Source organism: Ursus americanus, chromosome 29 (assembly GCF_024610735.1).
Source record: "Ursus americanus isolate L20-20 chromosome 29, mUrsAme1.1.p, whole genome shotgun sequence".
Taxonomy (NCBI): domain Eukaryota; kingdom Metazoa; phylum Chordata; class Mammalia; order Carnivora; family Ursidae; genus Ursus; species Ursus americanus.
This window is the reverse complement of record NC_142155.1, coordinates 32,858,030-32,880,632: the sequence shown is the minus strand read 5'-3', so window position 1 is coordinate 32,880,632 and position 22,603 is coordinate 32,858,030. Positions and strand designations below refer to the sequence as shown.

The 22,603-nt window shown below is 52.7% G+C and overlaps 2 protein-coding genes across 4 annotated transcripts in view; one reads left to right on the top strand and one right to left on the bottom strand.

Annotated features, from left to right (window-relative positions):
• The window catches only part of CUL9 (cullin 9), a 36,981-nt gene extending 22,269 nt beyond the window's left edge, over positions 1-14,712 (top strand). For all 3 annotated transcript variants that reach the window (XM_045800938.2, XM_045800928.2, XM_087857111.1), the window contains 15 exons: positions 3,394-3,539; positions 3,686-3,815; positions 3,963-4,162; positions 4,660-4,910; positions 5,925-6,270; positions 10,681-10,821; positions 10,979-11,143; positions 11,408-11,571; positions 11,919-12,012; positions 12,472-12,546; positions 12,701-12,811; positions 12,935-13,052; positions 13,447-13,580; positions 14,209-14,282; positions 14,372-14,712. In XM_045800938.2, the coding sequence (XP_045656894.1) occupies positions 3,394-3,539; positions 3,686-3,815; positions 3,963-4,162; positions 4,660-4,910; positions 5,925-6,270; positions 10,681-10,821; positions 10,979-11,143; positions 11,408-11,571; positions 11,919-12,012; positions 12,472-12,546; positions 12,701-12,811; positions 12,935-13,052; positions 13,447-13,580; positions 14,209-14,282; positions 14,372-14,570 (2,348 nt within the window). In that variant the 3' untranslated portion in view covers positions 14,571-14,712. The remainder of the gene's footprint in view (positions 1-3,393; positions 3,540-3,685; positions 3,816-3,962; positions 4,163-4,659; positions 4,911-5,924; positions 6,271-10,680; positions 10,822-10,978; positions 11,144-11,407; positions 11,572-11,918; positions 12,013-12,471; positions 12,547-12,700; positions 12,812-12,934; positions 13,053-13,446; positions 13,581-14,208; positions 14,283-14,371) is intronic.
• A 466-nt stretch (positions 14,713-15,178) lies between these two features.
• On the bottom strand, positions 15,179-18,356 carry DNPH1 (2'-deoxynucleoside 5'-phosphate N-hydrolase 1). Its single transcript, XM_045800961.2, has 4 exons — positions 18,133-18,356; positions 15,865-15,933; positions 15,591-15,701; positions 15,179-15,429 (listed from the first exon to the last, which is right to left on the bottom strand). Exons 1-4 carry the CDS (start codon positions 18,332-18,334, stop codon positions 15,314-15,316), a joined length of 498 nt encoding a protein of 165 aa, XP_045656917.1. The 5' UTR covers positions 18,335-18,356; the 3' UTR covers positions 15,179-15,313.
• Between the last annotated feature and the right edge of the window lie 4,247 nt (positions 18,357-22,603).

Genomic DNA, 22,603 nt, shown 5'->3' with positions numbered 1-22,603 from the left:
TAACATTGGTGTCATACTTTAGTCTATTGTCCACATTCTGCTTTGGTCAAGTGACTCCATAATGTCTGTTATTTTTTAGTCCAGGACAGCATCCAGGCCAGGATCATCTATTATGTTTAATTGTCAAGTCTTAGTGTGGAACAATTCCTTAGGCTTTTTTTGTCTTTTACAACATTGACACTCTTGGACAGTATAGCCATTTAAAATTTTCTACACGTTTTTCATTTTAATTTTGTATATCTCCTCATAATTAGATTCAGGTGATGCATTCCAGGCTAGAATCCTAAGTAAGTGACATTATGTCCTCTGTGTGTTTCGTTTGGAAGCACACAATTTCCATCTGCTCCTCTTTTGTCATGTGAATTTTGACAACCTGAACAAGAGGTGGTTTGATTTTCCACTGTATAGTTAATATTTTCCCCTTGCCACTATTAATAAGCAGTCTGTTGGGGAGATACTTCCAAACCATGCCTATATTCTGCTCTCATCAGAATATGTGATCCCCAGAATATATCCCCCAGTATCATTTACTTTTAACTTTGCCATACTCTTATTTTAGGCAGGTGTCTTATAAATACCTAGAATTTGTTTTTTATTCAATTTAACAATCTCTCCTTTTGAGTTGTCAATTTTAGCCTGTTTATAATTATTATGAGTAATGATATATTTGGCTTTTATTGCTAAGCTTTTACATTTTAGTGTACCCTTATAATTTTAAGTTTTAGTTATTTCACATATACAAAAATATATATAAAATGCATGTACAGGTAAAAGAAGAATAATAAATTGAACACCTTTATAGATATGCTTCTACCTTGGGTTTTTGTGCATTTTTTTCCTCTTCTTTTGGATTGATCTTTTTTAATTCCTTTTTTTGTCTCTACCAGTTTTGAAAGTCACACATTCTAGTTCTGTGGTTGATTACCCTTATGTTTATAATCTGTATGTTTGACGTGTTAATATCAGTCACCCACCTTCCTGAGCAATAAAAGGGCAATAGAAAATCTTTTTTTTTTAAGATTTTATTTATTTATCTGAGGAGGGAGAGTGGGAGATCACAAAGAGAGAGAGGAAGAAGCACACCCCCCACTGACGGAGAGCCAGATGTGGGACTCAGTCCCAGGACCCTGGGATCATGACCTGAGCCAAAGGCAAACCCTTAACCGATTGAGCCACCCAGGTGCCCCAGGACCATAGAAAATCTTAACTGCAACTCTCAATCCCATCTTAATTGTTACTGTTGTTCGATATTTTAGGATTATCTTTTTTTCCTACCTCTCAAAGAGTCATTATTATTGTCTTTTTCAGTTGATGTTTAGATTTGCTATCATACTAGTTGCTTCCATCACTAATCCTTTTGCATCTTGACCCTTCTTTCTGAGTTCAGTCTCCTTCCTTAAGAACATCCTTTAGAAGTCTCTTCATTGAGGGAGTATTGGTGGAAAACTTTATCAGTGTTTGAGAATGGCTTACCTTCACTCTCATTTAAATACTTTTTTATTGTGATAAGTTTCAAATGTACACAAAGGTAGGCAGAATGTGGGGCACCTGGATGGCTCAGTCACTTGAGAGTCTGCGTTTGGCTCAGGTCATGATCCCAGGGTCCTGGGATCAAGCCCCACATTGGGCTTCCTGCTCAATGGGAATTTGCTTCTCCCTTTCTTTTTTTTTAAATTTTTAAAAAATTTTTAAAAAAAGATGTATTTATTTATTTGACAGAGACAGCCAGCGAGAGAGGGAACACAAGCAGGGGGAGTGGGAGAGGAAGAAGCAGGCTCCTAGCAGAGGAGCCTGATGTGGGGCTTGATCCCGGAACGCCAGGATCACGCCCTGAGCCGAAGGCAGACGCTAAACGACTGCGCCACCCAGGCGCCCCGTGCTTCTCCCTTTCCTTCTGTGTACGCTCTCTCTCTCAAATAAATAAATACATCTTAAAAAAAAAAAAAGTAGAATAAACTCCAGTGTACCAACATGGGTCAATTCATGGCCGATCTCATTTCTTCTGTACCCCCACCCACTTTCCCCAGTTCTCAGATTTAAAAGATTAAGGATTCTCTTTTTAAAGGCAAGGACACTACAGTGATCAAACTTGGAGAAATTAATAACAATTCCTAATATCAAACAGTAAAGTGTCCATATTTCCCGTTTTTTCAAGTTTTCAAAATTAATTTTTTTGTTCATTGGGGATCCACACAAAGCCCACACCTTGCATTTGATTGAGCTCTATCTTCCGTCTCCATTAATGTGTAGCTCCTGCTTTCCGTTTTTGCCCCCTTACAACTGTCTGTGGAGGAAAACAGATCTTTTGCCACACAGAGTTGTCCACAGGCCGGATTTTGCTGACTGTATCCACATGGTGTCCTCTGGCCTGTCCTTCTGTCTCTTTCATTTCCAGAAAACAGATCCTTAGATGTAGAAGTTGATTTCGATTTGGGCGTGATTTCTGGGGCAAGAGCTTCATAGGTGGTAGTGTGTACTTCTGTCTGCCTCTGGGACGTCTTAAGATGGGTCAGTGGACTGCAGTGTTGCAAGTGTGCTCTGTAAATTATATGTAGTTTCCTGTCAGCTTTTAATGAGGCGGTCACTCGTTACCATTGCTTAGCTCTGTCGTTTCATTAGGCCGTACAAACTTGCACCATTCTAATTTTGTCATTCCCTATATCAGCCGGAATGTTTTCTCTATAAGGAGAAACTTCCGCTCGGCAACTTTTTGGTTACCCGGAAGTACGGTTTATACAAGAAAGGCTCGATTCTCTCCTCCTCCCCCTTATGTTTAACCAGTTTTCATAATAATGTGTTGGTTCCTCTAGCACCCTCCAAAGATAACCAATGTGGTCTTTTAAAAAATATATATCATTATGATCTTCTGAATTTTAAGATATTTCATGTGTTTCAATCCAGCGCAGGTGTTACTTTCTTGATGTTCAGACTGTCCCATCTCTAGCCAGAGAGCACCTCTCACATTGGCTCCTTGTGATAGTCTCTGCCTTTGACAGCAGCCTTGCTTTCTAGTATGAGTGACCATCCAGGCTCATGTCGCCTGAGCTGTGACACAGGAGGAGGAAGAGATGCAGCCTAGTGGGTCTTTAAAAACCGTCAGCTCTTTGAGGGCAACACACAGGTCTCTTCTCTCTGGTGTTTCTTTCGTGGAGCCTGCCTGGTGTGGGGCGAGGCACAGGGTGGGCTCCCAGATACATGTGGCGGACCAGGGAGGCAGACACAGAGGAGGCTGAGCTCTGAAAGCTTAACAAGTCACTTCTGTGGGGGCCCTTCTCCCCACAGAGATCAGCAGGAGCAAAGCCTGACTGATAGTACACCCTGGCTGGCCTCAGCCTCTAACCCCCTCGCTCCCCCTGCTCTTTGTCTCTCCCCTTCTCTTCCGTGCTTTCCCAGGTCAGAATCATCCAGCCCTGGACATGGGACCCCATCGGCGGCTGCAGTGGACGTGGCTGGGCCGGGCTGAGCTGCAGTTTGGGGACCAGACCCTCCATGTGTCCACTGTGCAGATGTGGCTGCTGTTGCATTTCAATCAGACAGAGGTGCCCCAGCTCCTTAGCCTCGCTGTCTTCTCTTCTCCCTGTCACCGTTCTCCTCCTAAACTCTGTCCCTTCTTCCATCCTTCCCCCCTCTTATTTTCCTTTCCCCTGACTACCTACTCCTGACTGGCCCTGTTTCTCCTCACCAGGAGGTGTCTGTAGAGACCCTGCTGAAGAATTCTGACCTCACCCCGGAGCTGCTGCTCCAGGCACTTCTGCCCCTCACCTCAGACAATGGCCCTTTGACCCTGCATGAGGGTCAGGGCTTTCCATACAGGGGTAGGTCATCGGGGGGCTGGGCTGTGCCTCTGCTGCTAGGGGGTGGGGCTCTCATGGTGGGCGTGTGGTAGGGAATGAATGGGGTTCCCTTTGCCGCCACTCACCTCTCCCTCCCCTCCTCGGGTGCTGACTGGGAGTGAGTTCCAGGTGTGCTGCGGCTTCGGACGCCTGGGTCCCAGCGCTGTGGGGAGGCCCTGTGGCTGATACCTCCGCAGACGTACCTGAATGTAGAGAAGGATGAGGGCCGAACTCTGGAAAAAAAGAGGAACCTCTTGAGCTGTCTTCTTGTCCGTATTCTCAAAGCCCATGGGGAAAAGGGCCTCCATATTGATCAGCTGGTTTGTCTGGTAGGCAGAGGGGACCGTGAAGTTAGGGGAGGGAGAGAGTCAGGCTCAGGGTTGGGGCTTAGCGCCAGGGATCAGCACAAGGGAAGGTAACCTCTCTCAGTACGAGACCTCGTAGGGTGATGTTTGCATCTGGGTTTTCTCTTCCTGACCGAGCACTTAGTTAGACAAGAAGATAGAGACAAGATGTGAGTGTTCACCACGTGCCAGGCCCTATTCCAAGAGTTTGCATGAGTAAGTCATTTAATCCTCACAGCAGTCTTATGGGACAGGTGATGGTGGTGGTGGTATCATCATCATCATCATCATCATCATCATCATCATCATCATTATTTTATTATTTACTATTATTCCCATTTGACAGAGAAGAAAAGAGGCATGGGAGTTAGTAACGCATCCATAGTCATACAGCTAGTAAGTGGAAGAGCTGAGGATTGAACCTAGGCAGGCTAGCTCCTCTAGGTAAAAGTGGCTTCGCTGTTTCCTCTTTTCCCATCCAGGTGCTGGAGGCCTGGCAGAAGGGTCCAAACCCCCCTGGAAGCCTGGGCCGCACTGTTGCAGGAGGCGTGGCCTGTACCAGTACTGATGTCCTCTCTTGCATCCTGCACCTCCTGGGCCAGGGCTACGTGGAACGGCGCGACGACCGGCCCCAGATCCTGGTGTATGCCACCCCAGAGCCCACAGGGCCTTGCCGGGGTCAGGCAGAGGTCCCCTTCTGTGGCAACCAGACCACCAAGACCTCCAAGCCTAGGTAGCCATCCTCAGTCCCATTCCCCTGCTGCAAGGGCTCCAAGCCAGTAGGGAGGGATGGGCTCCCCAGGACAGTTGGCGCTGCGGTGACATGGAGGAGGTTTAGTGCCAAAGTCAGGCTCTTTTGTGGGAAGATGCTTCATTTCTCTCTCTGTTTTACCCCATTTTCCCTGCCTCTGTTATTTCTCCCACTTTGCTAGTCCTCATTACCCCTGTCACCCCCTTCTCTGCCTTCCTCCCTGGGGGACCTTGTTGTCCCCATCCCCCTAGAGCCAACCCTTAGGCAAGGGACCCAGACACATAGCTTCTGTATAGATGTCTCTCATTCTAAGCAAAAAAGAAGTATCACACCGATGCGCATAGAGTACTGATGACGCATTCTGCTCTGTGAAATGTACAAACTCTACTTTTCTACAGAGGAATTTGCCGTAGGATCCCCCTAATTAGCTGGCACCCCTAAAGCTTGTCCCGTCACATCCAGTTCACCGAGTGTTGTTCCGGCACTACTTTTAGGCCTGCCCCTGCACTGCGTGTAAAGAGAGTTCTCTAGAGGAGTCGCTTGCATACACATCACATGGGGATCTCATTAAAACACAGATCCTGATTCAGTGGAGCTCCCTGTGATACTCAGGCTGCTGGTCCTTGGCCCATATTTGAGTAGTAAGGCCGTAGACTTTGGTTTCTCACCAGACGGATCGCTGGTGTTTGGGGTGGGGTTTACAATGGGATTATCCCATCCATCCACTGTGGGGATCCCGTCCACCCTTAGCATCCAGATCCCTGCCCACCAGATTCCCGGAGTGCCCAAAATCACTGTGACAGCCCGCCCCAGCCCTCGCGTACAGATGCTTCTGTGGAGAGCCACGCTCTGACTATGGGTTCAGGTGGTCATCCTGGGGCTGGTTAGTGCACACAAGCAGGGGCGCACAAGTGGGAGCTGAGGGCCAGGGGAGGGGTTCGCTTAGTAGATAAGCAGGGCAGGGAGATGGATTGCTGCCTCTTCTCTCCCCTCAAGCCCAGAAGCTGTAGCCGCCCTGGCCTCTCTCCAGCTGCCTGCAGGCCGCACCATGAGCCCCCAGGAGGTCGAAGGGTTGATGGAGCAGACGGTACGGCAGGTGCAGGAGACGCTGAACCTAGAGCCCGATGTAGCTCAGCACCTTTTGGCTCATTCTCACTGGGGTGCTGAACAGCTGCTGCAGAGCTACAGTGATAACCCCGAACCCCTGCTGCTGGCAGCTGGGCTGTGCCTACCCCAGGCCCAGGCTGCCCCCGCACGCCCCGACCACTGCCCTGTGTGCGTCAGCCCGCTGGAGCCCGACGACGACTTGCCCTCCCTCTGCTGCAGGCACTACTGCTGTAAGGTGAGGCCCCGCCTGTTTCTCACCTGCCCCGGCTTTCCACCTGCAACACAATTCCTTGGCAAGTCTGGGGTTCGACCCCAGCACTGCCATTTCCTAGCTGGGGCAATGTTGGACAGGCCGCTTAGTCCCTCTCAAACTGGTTTTGTCATCTGAAAGGGTGCCACCAGCCTCAGCATTCTGAAGAGTGGTTGTCAGGATCCAGCACTAATGTATCAGTGGCTAAAACTTTGCTACATATTATAATCACTGGGAGCTTTTAAAAATCCTCATGCTCGGGGCGCCTGGGTGGCACAGCGGTTAAGCGTCTGCCTTTGGCTCAGGGCGTGATCCCGGCGTTATGGGATCGAGCCCCACGTCAGGCTCCTCTGCTATGAGCCTGCTTCTTCCTCTCCCACTCCCCCTGCTTGTGTTCCCTCTCTCGCTGGCTGTCTCTATCTCTGTCAAATAAATAAATAAAATCTTTAAAAAAAAAAAATCCTCATGCTTGTGTCACCCGGGCAGCTCAGTCGGTTGAGCACCTGACTCTTGATTTTGGCCTCAGGTCATGATCTCAGGGTTGTGAGATCGAGCCCTGCATTGGGCTCCATGCCCAGCATGGAGCCTGCTTGGGTTTTCTCGCTCTGTCCTTTTTTCCTGCCTTTTTAAAAAAAAAATCCTCATATGCTCAAACTGTAACCCAGACCATTTAATCAGAATCTTGAGGTGAAACCCAGGCATCTGGAGTTTTATTTTATTTTTTTTATATTTAAAAATTTTTTACTTTATTTTTTATAAGATTTTATTTATTTATTTACTTGAGAGAGAGAAAGAGTAGGGGAAGAGGGACAAGCAGACTCCATGCACAGAGCCTGGACCGGGGTTCGATCCCATGACCTGGAGATTATGACCTGAGCCGAAATCAAGAATTGGATGCTTAGTCTGCCTTCGGCTCAGGTCATGATCCCAGCGTTCTGGGGTCGAGCCCCACATCGGGCTCCCTGTCAAATAAATAAAATCTTAAAAAAAAAAAAAATTGGACACTTAACCGACTGAGCCACCCAGGTGCCCCATTATTTTTTTGAAGATTTTACTATTTATTTATTTATAGCACAAGCAGGGGGAGGGGCAGAGGGATGAGGGGAGAGAGAATCTCAAGCAAATTCCACACTGAGCACAGAGCTCCATGTGGGGCCGATCCCATGACCCTGAGATTGTGACCTGAGCCAAAACCAAGAGTCAGATGCCTAACTGATTAAGCCACCCAAGTGCCCTAGGCATCCGGAGTTTTAAAAACTCAGGTGATTCCAGTGCTCAGGGTAGGTAGGTAGATAACGCACACACGTAAACCCTACACCACGGTACTTCATAAGTGAGAAGCGTTATTAAATTGGTGATGACAGTAGTTTATGGTTTCCTTATCACCAAGTCTCTTTATCTCAGAACATCATCACTTACCATATATTCTCATTGAATACAAACATGAAAGGAGATGGTGTAAAACAGAGAATAACACAGAAGTAGAGGGAATTACGGGAAGCCAGGTGTTGCCACTGTGAAGTGGAGCAGAGAAGGCTCTAGACAGGGGAGTGAGTGGTCCTCACTGGCAGGGGAGAGGGCCTGAGGTGCAGGGACCCAGGGTGCTGAGTGTCACATATTCCCTGCCTCACAGCTCTGAGAACTGGTCCCAAGCCCACATACCTCAGCTTAGCAGGACGAGCAGGCTTGTTGCCGTGAATCTAGCTGCCTCTGCCAACAGCGTCTCCCCAGGGGTGGGTGATCCGGGACTTGAGTATTGGCTTCGTGTAGACGGGTACTTTCTCTCACTCCCTTTTGCTCGGCTTCAAGTTACTCTTCCCACACCATTGCCTGCACTCCCATTTTCCCAGGTTCTGAATTATTTCCTTTCTACTTCACTTAATCATTCAACTAATGTTTGTCATGAACTCACTGTGTTCACAGCACCGGGTGCTGCTTTATGAGGGGGTGGGGAAATCCCAGCTAGAAATGACCTAAGAGCTAATAATACGAGCAGCTAATACTTATAGGGGATGCGTTCTGGGCCGTTCCACTGTGACATGCGTTATCTTGCTTAATTTCCTCGGTAGTTGCGTGAGGTAGGTATTTTTACTGTTACCATTTTGCTGGAGACAGATGGAAGCGCCTGGAGGAGAAGTCACCTGCCCAAGGTCAGGATTCGGACTTGGGCAGTCTGGCTCCAGGGCCCTCCCTCACACTCTAATGACAAGTGCAGGAAGGAAATACAACAGGGTCATGTCATAGGAAGTGACCCAGGTGAGGAGTGGGGGAGGGGCCTGTCAGGGACTTCAGATTGGGGAGGTCAGGGAAGGCCATCCCGAGGAGGTGACGATCTAGGGGAAGAGAGTGACAGGGGACAGTGAGTACGAAACAGCTGAGCCTGGTGGCTGAAGCACAGTGACATGGTGGGATAGCAGAGGGAGAGATTTGGGAGGGAGACGAGGGCCCACTTGGGTTGGGATTGGCAGACGGTGGGCTTGATTTCACGGAAAGCCACGGTGGGGTCAAGCAGGGGAGTGATAGGAATGATGTGATTTATATTTTTGAAAAGGTGACTGCTTGTGGAAGAAGGACTTGGGCGGATCAAGCGTGGAAGCAGGGGCACGCATCGGGAGACTTGTACCAAGAGCCAGGAGGTGGTAGGAGTTTGGCCCAGGGTCAGCCGTGAGGAAGGAAGCAGACGGATTGCTGTACATCAGGAGGGAGAGCTGACAGGGCTCGGCGGAGCCAACGTGGGGACTTAGGACAAGGGAATCAAGGGTGCTTCTTGGGTGCTTCCTCTGACCATGCTTTCTGACCTGAGTATCCGGGTGGATGAGATGTGTCATTGGCTGAGTTGAGCAACATGTTGGGGCTGGGGCTCGGTGTGGAGGGCAGGTTTTCGAAGAGAAATTCAGTCTGTTCTGGCCATGGGAAGTTTGAGCTTCGTGTTGGACACCTGTCTGGGACAGGGGAATTTGGAATTAAGTCGAGAGGCCTGGCTAGCATCCCGTAGGGAAAGAGAAGCAGGCCCAGGGTGCCGAGCCGCGCAGATCCTCCTGCAGAGTTGTAGAGACAGGAAGACTGGGGAAAACAGGCTCACTAGCCAAGTCCCAGCCAAGGAGGAGCCTTGGGCAGCACAGTGCAATGCAAGAGCACTCCGAGAAGGGAAATCCTGGGGCTTGCGGCTGTCCGAGGAGGCTTTTGCGTGTGAGCCTTGAGTGACAGGCAAGGTTGGCGGGGCAGGAGGGGGATACAGGCTGGAGACTGCATTCCAGGTGGGCTGGACAGGGAAGACAGCAGAAGCTAGAAGAAGCCACAGCAGAGGGGCTCCTTAGGGAAGTGGGAGGGGCTCCAAACTGAGAGGCCGGCCTTTGAGCTCTAGGCCATAAGGGACCCTATCGGGCCTGTGTGCTTGCAAGTGTGTGGTCTGAATTTGGAGCGTTTTCCTGTTTTATCTCAAAAATGCAGGAATTCTGCATTCAACTTCCCAGTTTACCCAGGTTTGTTTCACTATAAAAGGGTTTTGTTTTGTTCTGTTTAGTACTTTGCTTTGAGTAAAAATAGTCGGGTAAGGCACTTTTCATTTGCCCTGGAGCTTTGGTACCGCTGATAAGGATTCACACCCTCCCCCGGGGTCTAGATGCATCATCTTGGAAAGCTCTACGGTGGGCAGTGTGAAGGAAGGGGGTCATTAATGGAGTGTTTTAGGAGGCTCAGGCTGCTGATCACACCTAAACCAAGTGGATTGCATGGAGGAGGGATCGGGGCAGGAAGACCACTTATGGGGACAAACTCCTGCTGCAATTTAGGGGTGACGGGATAATGGCCTGATTTAGGGTGGCGAAGTGACGCAGGAGCTAGAAAAGGATCGAGAGATGTGAGGCTTCCGACACCGGTGACTGGGATTGGGGGGAGGCGGTGGGTGAGGCTGTTTTGTGAAGAGGCTGGGTCTGGAGAGATGGGAGCAGCGAGGAGCCAGGAGAGCAGATGAGTGGGGAGGAGAGGCCACGGCAGCGTTCACAGTGTCCAAGGTCAGCTGGTGGGGAAAAGGCGCCCTACTGCCCCAGCCCTCCTTCCTCTCCGACTTTCTTGCTTTCTCCAAATCTTTCTTAGCACTTGAATCATCTCCTTTTTCTTGATTCTCTTACCCATTCCCTCCATGTCCATCCCAGCAATAATTAAAATGAGACCACTGTCCTGACCCACACATTCTCAAAGGGAGCTGTGATTTGGGCCAATCCCGGGAAAACCCATAAAAGCCAGAAAAGTTAGGGTCCGGTTTGAGGTTGCTCGGGAGCAGGCTTGTCTCTGGCCTTCCATATTGTCAGGGATGGGTGCTAGGTGAGTTACCAGGACACCAGCATCCTGTGCTGCTCCCCCGCTGTCCCTGAGCAGCCCCTCCTTCCCCCCCAGTCTTGCTGGAATGAGTATCTGACAACTCGGATTGAGCAGAACCTTGTGTTGAATTGCACCTGCCCCATTGCCGACTGCCCTGCGCAGCCCACTGGAGCCTTCATCCGGGCCATTGTCTCCTCCCCGGACGTCATCTCCAAGGTAGCCCCTCTTCTGTGGGAGGCTGCGGTATGCAGCCAGAGGGGCAGGCCCCAGGGAGTGGACTGACATGCAGGGGACGGGGTGGGGAGGGGTGGTGGTTACAGAGGTGTGTCCTGGAGAGCCATGCCCTCACCTGGTGGCGCCTATGTCTCCACAGTACGAGAAGGCCCTCCTGCGTGGCTACGTGGAGAGCTGCTCCAACCTGACCTGGTGCACCAACCCCCAGGGCTGCGACCGTATCCTGTGCCGCCAGGGCCTGGGCTGTGGGACCACCTGCTCCAAGTGTGGCTGGGCCTCCTGCTTCAACTGTAGTTTCCCTGAGGTGGGTACCTGCCCAGCCCTGCCCCTGAGCAAGGCCTATACCCCTCATCTGCCAGCACCCCTCTCTGCCACACACACACACACACACACACACACACTCACACTCACCCACTCTGTCTTGTCCTCACCCTCTGCCATCGGGTTGAGCTCTGTTCCTCCGCCTGCAGTCCTCCACATGCGACCTCCCTCCTCTGCACACCCACGGCACCACCCTTGGCCAGGGCTCAGGGCTCGGCCGTGTCCTCCCGGCCCCCTCCTGCTCTAGGCACACTACCCTGCCAGCTGTGGCCACATGTCCCAGTGGGTCGATGACGGTGGCTACTACGACGGCATGAGCGTGGAGGCCCAGAGCAAGCACCTGGCCAAGCTCATCTCCAAGCGCTGTCCCAGCTGCCAGGCTCCCATCGAGAAGAACGAAGGGTGTCTGCAGTAAGGGGGGTACTGCGGGCGTTGGTGGGGTCAGAGGTCACAGGAGAGGGTGGGAGGCCTGGAGGTATGGAGGGCCCGTGGGGCTTACCAGAGAGCTGAGCAGAGGAGGGCAGTCACCACCCCTGTCGTGGCAACCTCCGGTGACTGCTGCTCCTTTACACTCCTTCCCCTGCTTTTATGTCTGCACTGTAAGGGGCTTGGAAGTGAGGGTGCGTGCACTAGGGATTGGTAAGCTTAGAGACTGTCAGGGCACGGAGGGGCCAGGGCAGGTTCAGTGGGGCCTCCAGGCCTCATCCGGGTGTTCCCAGTTCCCGGGTGTTGCTCTGACCAGCCAGCTTCCTCCTTAGTATGACCTGTGCCAAATGCAACCACGGATTCTGCTGGCGCTGCCTCAAGTCCTGGAAGCCAAATCACAAAGACTATTACAACTGCTCTGCCATGGTAAGGGGCCAGGGCTGGGGCCGGGGCCGGGAGGCCCAAGGGCAGTCGGGATGGCATGCTGGGCAGAGTGGGCTCTGTGTCCTGAGCAGCCGGACAGCTGTTGGGACAGAGGCTCAGTGGGAAGACAGAAGCCACCTGGGCCTGCAGGTGCTGGGAGTTCTGTTCTGGGAGGTCCGTGCCTCCTCAGAGGCACTAGGCCAGAACAGAGCAGAGGCCGGGCCTCACATCAGAGCCAGGCACCGCTGCTTAGTAGGTGGCTTTGGGCCAGTTTCCTTGCCCACGCCTCGGCACCCTCTGCTGCAGAAGGGGACAGTGATGTGACCTACTTCAGAGTCAGGATTAAATGAAAAGGTCTGGGTGAAGTGTCCGAAGGCCTGTATGCCGGGGTGCCTGGTGTGTTCACGCCGTCCTGCCCAGCAGAGCACCCCAGAGCCCTCCCTCTCAATCTGTCCCTACCAGGTGAGCAGAGCAGCTCGCCAGGAGAAGCGGTTTCAGGACTATAACGAGAGATGTACTTTCCATCACCAGGCCCGGGTGAGCAGGGAGCAAACAGTTGTGTGGGTGAGAAGGTCGAAGGGCTGGGGTGGACGGCCGGCCAGGGGCCCAAGATCCGCATGGAGTGGGTGCCAAGCCGTTGTGGGCGGGCGGGGAGGGCTGCCCGCCGCCCTGATCCCCTCACCCTGCACAGGAGTTCGCTGTGAGCCTGCGGGACCGTGTGTCTGCCATCCACGAGGTGCCACCCCCCAAATCCTTCACCTTCCTCAGTGACGCCTGCCGGGGACTGGAGCAGGCTCGCAAGGTCGGGGTGGGGGTGCTGGGGGCGGGGCCGCGGGGCTCTAACCCTGTGGGATGGAGGGCATGAGGCAGTGGGGGTGGGGAGGTGCCAAGGCCGAGCAAGGCAAGGCCGACGGGGGCTCCACAGGTGCTGGCCTACGCCTGCGTGTACAGCTTCTACAGCCAGGATGCGGAGCACGCGGACGTGCTGGAGCAGCAGACCGAGAACCTGGAGCTGCACACCAACGCCCTGCAGATACTCCTCGGTGCGGCTCCCCCCCCCCGCCCGCTTGCACACTCCTTTCCCATCTGCATGCCCAGCATCCCCTCCCAGCAAACAGTGGGCAAACAGCACCCCCAACCCAGCTCCCCACCGCACTGTCCTCATTCTTCACAGCCTTATCACCGATAACAGCCTTTTAGAATTCAGGTATGAGGGTACGTGGTACTTGCCATAAGGTGCCTGAGGGCACAGGCCTTCACCTGACCTGTTCAATTACCGTCTGCCCCCCTCCACTGGGACGGAGGTGCCCCGAGAACGAATGTCTAGTCTAGAGCCCTGCCTGGCAGGTGTTGGTAGGACTTGGTAGACGTTCAGTAGGTGTTTGAAGGAAGGAGTGGAAGGAGGGAGGGAGCCCCTGTGCCTTGCCCCCTCTGCAGAGGAGACGCTGCTGCGGTGCCGAGACCTGGCCTCATCCCTGCGCCTCCTGCGAGCCGACTGCCTTAGCACGGGCCTGGAGCTGCTGCGGAGGATCCAGGAGAGGCTGCTGGCTATTCTGCAGCATTCTATGCAGGTGCACGGCCCACGCGGGCCTCCTGGGCCCAGCACAGCCCCTGCCCTGGGGGGGCTGCAAAAGGAAAGGCAGCGAAGAGCAAAGGGCTGTGTGGAGACCTGGGCGCGCACCCAGCTCCTAGGCCAGCCTCCCAGATGCAGCTGGGCTCTGCCACTCAGCCACCTGGCGAGTGCTACAGAATAGTCTGCCCACATCAGGGGTATTTGCCCAGATGTGTGCTCACTCTGGGAACTTTCCCATAGTTCCCAAGTGGGACGTTGGGATCGGGATCCACTGAGGTTCTTCCCAGGTCTGATACGCTGACGTTTCGTCTAAACGAGGAGACCTGTCCTTGGGGAGCTTACAGAGGAGTAAATAACTTGGGCAGACAGGACAGGAACATACACCGTTAGCTCCCGAAGCGCGGGGATGGGGGGGCCTCACCAGCATGACCCATGTCCCCGGAGACCGCCCGAGTTCCGGGACACGCAGGCTTGGGGCTGTGGAGTCCCGGGATGACGGAGGGAGAGGAGGTGGGAGCACCTCTGTGGGGGAGGCCAGCAGAGAACGGTGGGTGAAGGAATGCTGGGCAGAGGCCCAGGTCCTCCTCTACTCTCCGACTTCCCACATCTCCCCGGCTCCTCGCCAGGACTTCCGGGTTGGTCTGCAGAGCCCATCGTTAGAGGCCCGAGAGGCGAAAGGATCCAACGTGCCTGGCAGTCAGTGAGTAGGGTGGGCAGAGCCGCTGCAGGGGCGTGGGCGCCGTGTGGCTTCGCCTGGGGCTGAGGATGGCTCTCTCCCTCCCTCCCCAGGTCCCAGGGCTCCTCGGGGCTGGAGGTAGATGAGGAGGATGACGACGACGACGACGACGACGGGCCCGAGTGGCAGCAGGACGAGTTTGATGAGGAGCTGGACAACGACAGCTTTTCCTATGACGAGGAGTCTGAGAACCTGGACCGAGACACTTTCTTCTTCGGTGACGAGGAGGAGGATGATGAGGCCTATGACTGAGGGGCAGGACACAAGGAACACCTGGAGCCAGCCCCGGATGAGGGCCGAGGGGGTGAGGTCGCCCCTTCCTGCCATCGTTGGGGGAGGCGATTCCCAGTGTCTGCAGTACCTTCTGTTTACTGAATACACTTTTTTCCAAATACTTCTCTGGAAGCAGTCTGCGCAGCTGTGTCCCCAAAGGCTAGTATCAGCTCCCCGCTCCCTCTACATACCCCCAACCCTCATTCTTCACTTTTCTTTTAGACCTCTAGACGCTTGTGTTCTCAGAAAAGGCACCAAGCAGACCAATCTGACCTAAGCTGACAAAGGGAAATGAAGGTCCACACGGTCCAGGGCCAGGTACAGGCCTGTCGGCTTGCCCCAGACCCCACCCAGCATCAGAGGAGACGGAGAAACAGCCACCACCGCCCTCCCCTCCCCCCGCCCCAGCCTTCCTCCAAACTCTTGAACGTTCCTGGCAGGAGTCTGAGAGCATTAGGAAGTACTCTCTCTTGGGGAGCCTGGGGTACAGAATGTTAACAGGTCTCTCTGCATCTTGAAGTGAAGCAGGAAAGAAAAGGATATTCCTGAGGACCTGTCCCGCCCCCCGCAACTCATATAGACATAGGTAGAATTTTAAACATACCTTTTAATTTGAAACTGGGGCAAAGAGGTAGGAAGGGTACTAGGGCAGAGTCTGGGATTACAAGAATTAACAAAGTGGGGTTAAATGGAGCAGTTGGGTCAGGGGAGGCAGCCCCCTGCTAGGGAGGGTCAGCCTCAAAGTAACGATCCAGCATGGCCTCCACCTGGCCCTCCTCGTAGTCCAACACCTGGAACCTTGAGCCATCTGCTGCTCCTCGGATCATGGCTGAAAGCACTGGGGAGGGCGGAGGGAGGTGAAGGTGTCTTCCATCCACGCTCCCTCTCTCCACTCCCTTCCCATTCTGGGGGGTAGGCACTGTCCTCAGAGCCCCCAAGGGCTGGGTCTGCAGAAAGCTGGGGCGGGAGGAGGGGCTGCCCAGGGCTTGGAGCACTCACCTCGGCCAGACTGCGGACGGAAGAGGCACAGGACCCGCTTATTGAGGGCCACGGCCCGGCCCAGCTCATAGCCCACACCCAACGATGGCTGGGTCACTTCTGCCACCACCACTGGGAAGAAAGAAGAGACTGCGCTCAATATCTGGGGCTTACTAAGGGACAGATGACAGAGTCTTGATGTGGTGAGAAGGGTACTCCCAGGTGTGGACGACAGGCATGTCCAGGGGATCTAACACCCCAGAGGGGTTTGTGGGTGGGAGGGGGGACCGCTCACCATCTGCCTGCTGCAGCCAGGCCAGGTCCCGCTCATGGATGAGCCTGTCACCCCCAGCAGCCTCTTCCCCTGTGGAGGAGGAAAAGCTGGTTAAGGCCAAGCCCCTGCCTGGTCCTCAGCACTCAGTACCTCTCCTCTGCCCTCGCCACCCCCATATGTGTCCTGCTCAGGGAGGGCGGGAAGGCATGCTAGGTGACCTCCGAGGACCCACTCGACACTAAAGCTCCAGGGAAAGGATGAAATGGAATAGTCACAAGAAAACTTCCAGGAGAGATGTGGTCAGGGCCAGATAAGGGATACAGAGACTACGGGAAGGACTATACCTCACTGTGGGTCAGGGATCAGAGATGGAGAGGAATAGCCGCCTGGGGCGCGGGAGAACGGCAGGCAGGAGCAAGAGCCCCCGCCCGTGCAAAGAAAGGCTGAACGACCAGAGCCTGACCAAGTGCTTCTCCAGCTTCGCTGGGCACCAGCATCAGCTGACAGCTTGAGAGCACGCCGGCTGCTTCATGAGCTCTCTGGGCGATTGTGAGCCCCACCAAACTTTGAGCACCAGTGCGGGAATACAACGCATGACCAGTAGGAAGTGGTGGGAAGGAAGGTAGGAGTGGCTCTAACGGGTCAGAGGCGAAGGCTCTCAGTTCTGGCTTGAAGAAATGTTACTGCTCCAATCAGAGCAGAATCCCTGGAGAGCTTGTTAAAAATACATCCTAAGCCTTCACCCCAGATGGCGACGTGCACCTGCATTTTAAACAAGTTCCTTCACACTACATTTGAGCACACTAAATTCCAGAACCACTGGGGGAGGGGGGCATGGACAGGACATGCCCTGAAACCAAGGAACCTTTAAGTTTCAGGGTCCCGCACCTGCACAGACCCTTTCCAACGCCCTAGCAGTTTTGGTTTGGGATTTCACCTGATGAGGGAGAAGGCAAGCTGAGAACAAAGCACAAGCTGACGGGGCAACCCCCGCCCCACCCCGAGGTGGGATCTGCGGGACCTTCCTCAGGCACTCCTGCCTGCCCTAAACTAACAGAAGGAAACACAAATGGTGAACTCAGAGAGACCACAGCCAGGAGGACAGGAGTCTCCCATCAGTTTACCAATGTCTTAGTGATTTACAAGCAAAAAGCATTCTTATCAATAACCTAACTTCCAGAGAACCATAACTCAATTTCCTGGAGCCCTAACATCACTCTCCCCTCCACAGGGATGTCGGAAACAAAAGTAGAAGGAAATGCAGGTAAAAATGAAATGCCCTTAGAACCTGCCGCCCAGTGACAAGTACTTGAGGCAGGCAGAGTATAATGTTCCTCCAGGAAGCTCCCAACAGTCTTAATGCTTTGCTACAGGGAAAACCACCTTAGCCTGACAATGGCAAGCCCTCCAGTATCTTCTTCAGCATATCAAAGCCCTCTTGGACACCTTCCTTTTTCCTTACCTCTCCCAACTCTCAAGTATATAATCAGCCATTCCTCGCAACCCTAGTGCAGCAGCTCTTTCTGCCCACAAGTCCTGTCCCTGCGCTTATAAAATCACCTTTTTTCCACCAAAAACATTTCAAGAATTCTTTCTTGGCCACGGCTCTGGACCCCAACCTCACCAACATTCCAAAAACTACATCACACCTTTTTAAAGAGGTCTCTCAGAATTGCGTTAGATCCCACAAAACCTGGCTCCGCTCCTGGGTCTGGCGAGGGGAAAGCACTTAAAAGTTTTTCTGAGCAGAAGTGCAAAGAGTTCTAGGCACAACTTTCAAACTAGAAGACTCGCGGAGATTCCAGACCAAAACTGATAAAAGCCACGCTTTAGAAAGACCCAGCAGCCAGGAAGTAAACAGCCTGATGAGAGGGCGTGAGAGAGATGGTGGCGGGGAAAACGGGGGGCTCGTGGGGTCCAAGAGAGGGCGGATACTTTGACCGCCAAGGGGGAAGCAGGTGGGGGAGCAGATGGCTGCGCGTGAGGCGGGAACTGCAGCAGCCCCATTCATTCTCACTCTGCTCCTCCCTGCTCCGTCCCTGGAAAGAGGAGAAGAAAGTTCTCCAGGAAAGAATCAAAGTCAAGAGAACAAATGAACGCGGAGCCCGGCCTCCCACCCGCAAGCTCCCTGGGACCCACGCTGTCCGAGCTCTGCCTCCCTTCCCGGCTTGGCAGGAGGCGACGGTCTCCGGGCCAGGGGGACCCGCGGCCGGAGTGCAATCTAGGTAGCGGGGCGGGACCCGCCCGCCTCACCGCGCCGCGCCGCCCGAGCCCAGCCGCCCGCCTCACCGCGCGCGCCCAGCTCGGCGGCCGCCACGTGCTCCGTGAGCACCGCCCCGAAGCGCCGCAGCCGCGACACGATCCGCCCGTACAGCGCCCGGTCCTCGCGCCCGCCGCGGACGCTCCCGCAGAAGTACAGCGCCCGGCGGCCCGGCTGGCCCGGCTGGCCCGGCTCCCCGCGTTCCCCCGCTCCGGACACTGCAGCCGCCATCCCGCAGCCGCCGCCGCCGCCGCTCCTCTCCCCGCGCCAGGGGGCGCCCGCTCGCGGCCACGTGACCCGGCCGGCCCAGGACTCCGCCCTGGGTCCCCGGAGGCGGCTCCTGCGAGCTGGGGGCGAGCTGGGAGCCCGGCGTTAGCCTCCGGACGCTGACGACGGCACGGCTGGAAACCCATGGCCTCCCGGGCTTGGTCGCTGCAGCTGGTCGCCTACACTCCAGCCCTCCTGCGCCCCTCGGCCTGGGCCTTCCCCCATCGCAGCGAGACGCAGGTGCTTGCTCTGGTGACCCTACCTCCCTAACCCCACCTCCTACGACTCTCACTTTCTGCAGCCACGCTGGCTTTCTTGGCCCTTCCTCAAGCATGTTGGCCATGCCCTCTGCATTTGCTGTAGCCTGGAACCTTCTTCTCCCAGGTAGCTCCCTGGAGCACTCCCTCACCTCTTCCCTGTCTTCACAGGTCACCTTCCCTGACCATCCTATTCAACATGGCAGCCTCCTGTTTCCTATCCTCCCCATTGCCCTTCCCTGCCTTACCTTTTATCCTGCTCCCCAGCACACTGATGAATTTTATTGTCTTTCCCTATGCAGTAGAATGTAAGTCCCCAGGAGGGCAGGAACTTTTCTCTGTTTTGTTCACTGCTATATCCCTAGCTTCTAGAACTGTGCTGGACACAGAGGAACGATTTATCAAATATTTGTTGAATGAATGAGTGCTTCAGCTGAGAAGCTATATTTGCCAGCACTTTGTAATCTGCCCAGCCCTACAGTAGGCTGATGGAGATAGGATCTTCAGGGAGGCTGGCACACCATTGTTCACTGGTAACACCAATTATAACCCCTCATTATGTGATGAAAATAAAGAAACACAGGACAAAAAAAAAAAAAAAAATCAAATGGAACAAGAGAGTCCTTGGTGGAAAGTGAGTCCTGTGACCCCAATACCATTCCCTAGAGGAAAGCTCTGTCGGACATTCTTCCTGAATGGTAACTATAAAATACCAGAGTATGGGGTTACAGAGCTGACACAGTAATAATTTTTAAAAATGCAAAGACAGGGCGCCTGGGTGACTCAAGTTAGCTGAGCCACTGACTCTTGATTTCGGCTCAGGTCATGATCTGAGGGTCGTGGGATCGGGCCTTGCTCGCTCGCTCGCATGCACACTCTCTCTCGCTCTCAAATAAATAAATCTTTTTAAAAAATAACAAATAAATAAAAATGCAAAGGCACAGGGGGGCCTGGTGGGCTCCCTTGGCAGAGCATAAGACTCTTGATCTCAGGGTTGTGAATTCGAGCCCCACATTGGGTGTAGACATTACTTAAATAAATAAACCTAAAAAAAGTGCAAAGACACAAGAGATTTTCGGATATCTCTGCCCCCTGGTGGGCCCAGCCACAGGTACACAGACCATGGGCCAAACATGTATGCAGAGCCGTCTGATAGTGCCCCAGGCCCCCTCTCTCACACACACTCACACGCACCTTCAGGCCCCTTTAGGAAAGAAGCCTCGTGTGCCAGATGACGTGATGGGCACCTTCCTCTACCCTTTACCCTGGCTCACGCCTTCCTTCCGTTCTTCCCACAGAGAGGAACCCGTATACGCATGTACAGACACCGCATCCTATTTCTGCCTCTGTGTCTTAAAGAACATAGACTGGCCTCTATCTCCTCAGGGCCCGCACGGTGATGTGGCTGGCCTCCCCTTCCCACCTCAGGCTGAAGGAGAAAGAAGAGAAGCACTGGCAAGCAAGGCCCTGAAGTTGGCTCTCTGTCCGCTGTCCGGTGCGGGGTGGAGAGGTGGAGGATGCAGAGCCAGCGGTGGCTCCCAGCTCGGTCCTCCAGCTCCACGCAGGGAGGCCCGAGGTGGGAGGATGGGGATGGCATGGGGGCAGTGAGGCAGGTGGGCAGTCTAGTGAGGCAGCCTGAGGGGGCGCGGATGGAATCCTAGTCCCGTGAACTACTCGTCAGACAAGTTACTACTTGCTAGCTCTGTGACCTGGAGCAGGATCCTTAAAGCCTCTGAGCCTCAGTTTCCTTGTCCCGAAGTAAGAAATGTTACCCGCCTCACACAGTTTGTTCGCACGGTGCAGTTCTGACGAAGTTCGTGGGAGCGCTTTACAGAGCACCAGGTGCTCTACAAATGACACTCAGTGTTCGGTCCCACAGAACTGTTGGCATGACAGACAATGCCAAACTTATATACACAGTGCATAATTCCCTTAAAAATTGTTTTATGTCTGTTTTTTTTTTTAGAGAAAGAGCACTCACAGGTGGGGGGAGGGGCGGGGGGGAGAGAGAGAGAGAGAGAGAGAGAATCTTAAGCAGGCTCCATGCCCAGCACAGAGCCTGAGCTCAACCTCACAATGCTGAGATCCTGACCTGAGCTGAAGTCAAGAGTCCAACGCTTAACCAACTGAGGCACCCAGGCGCTCCCACCCATAATCCCATGTAAATGATCTGCTTTCTGTCTCCAAATAGGGCTTTTCTGGACATGTCATTTAAATGGAATCATTTAACATCGATGTTCACAAAATATTATTAAATTTTACACTTACAATTGATAGAATGTATTGATATGTAAATTATACTTCGTAAAGCTGTTTTTTAAAAAGCCAAACTAAAGCAGGGGAAATAGGGAACGATGTAATGAGCCTCAACAATTATCAATTTATGGCCAATCTGGTTTCATCTCTGTACCCAAACTGAATTTCCTTGCTCTACTGTTTTTTTTTTTTTTAAGATTTTATTTATTTATTTGACACAGAGAGAGACAGTGAAAGAGAGCACAAGCAGGGGGAGGGGCAGGCCGGCAGAGGGGGAGGGAGAAGCAAGCTCTCCGCTGATCAGAGAGCCCGATGTGGGGTGGGGCTCAGTGGAGGACCCTGGGATCCTGTCCTGAGCCGAAGGCAGACGCTTAACCCACTGAGCCACCCAGGCGCCCCACTCTACTGTTTCGACGCAACTTCAAGATTGCATTTTTTTGGTGAATATTTTAATATGTACCTTTAAAAGATACTCTTTTAATTTTTATTTTATTATTTTTTAAGATTTTATTTATGTATTTATTTATTTATTTATTTGAGAGAGAGAGAGAGCAGGAGGGAGAGGGAGAAAGAATCCAAGGCAGACTCCCTGCTGAGCCCAACATGGGCTTGATCTCAGGACCCCTGAGATCACAATCTGAGCTGAAACCAAGAGTCAAACACTTCACCTACTAAGCCACCCAGGCGCCCCAAGATACTCTTTAAAAAAAAAAAAATTAACCATAATACCATTATCCCAGCTAAAATACTTAACAAGATTTTTTTAACATCATCAAGTATTCTACCACAGTTCAAATCTCCAGTTGTCTTAGAAAAGTTATAAATGTTCGTTTCCAGTTTGTTTAAAAGCAGAAGCCACATATAAGTCCACAGGTTCTGATTGGTTGATATATCTTTTGAGGCTATTTGAATCAACATGTTACCGCTGCATATCATCTCCCCCCCAGTCCCCTCATTTGTTCTGCTGAATTTCCTATAGTCTGGAGTTTACTGATTATGTACCTGTGGTGTCATTTAAAGTGTTGTCTGGGGGCGCCTGGGTGGCTCCGTCGGTGAAGCGTCTGCCTTCGGCTCAGGTCATGATCCCAGGGTCCTGGGATCGAGTGTCACGTCAGGGTCCCTGCTCAGCGGGGAGTCTGCTTCTCCCTCTCCCTCTGCCCCTTCCCCTGCTTACTCTGTCTGTCTCTCAAATAAATAAATAAAAATCTTAAAAAATAAAAAGGTGTTCTTCCGTCCTATAAATTGGAGTTGGATCTAGAGACTTAATCAGATTCGGATTCCATTTTGGGCAAGACTACTTCACAGGTGGTGATGTTACTCCCATCGTGGGGCATAGGGTGTCTGGATGTCTCTTTTTTTTTATGTTAGCAACCACTGATGCTCAGTGCCCCCAATGATTCATTCATTCACTCACTCACGCACTCATTCATTCATTCATGGAACATACCAATAAAAATGATTTTATTTTAAAATAAAATCCACCTGCAGCAAACCACCTCAAAGCAGATTATTATAAGACACTCTTGTAACCACCACTCATGTCAAGAAATTGATCTTCAGCCACCCCGAAATTTCCATGTGCCCCATCCCCATCACAGCCTCCTTGTCCCTCTAAAAGTAACCACTGCCATTTTATAGTAAGGACAAAGAACGGCCATAAACTTCTTTATGTTTCTTTATGGTTTTATCACCCAAACGTGCATTTCCAGTCATACAGTTT

Excerpts from the sequence above, each read along its gene's own strand:
- DNPH1 (XM_045800961.2), bottom strand. The coding sequence starts at position 18,334 with ATGGCGGCTGCAGTGTCCGGAGCGGGGGAACGCGGGGAGCCGGGCCAG. Across the intron at positions 15,934-18,132 it reads CGCCGAGCTGGGCGCGCGCG|GGGAAGAGGCTGCTGGGGGT; the intron begins GTGAGGCGGGCG and ends CCTCCTCCACAG. Across the intron at positions 15,430-15,590 it reads CCGTCCGCAGTCTGGCCGAG|TGCTTTCAGCCATGATCCGA; the intron begins GTGAGTGCTCCA and ends CGCCCTCCCCAG.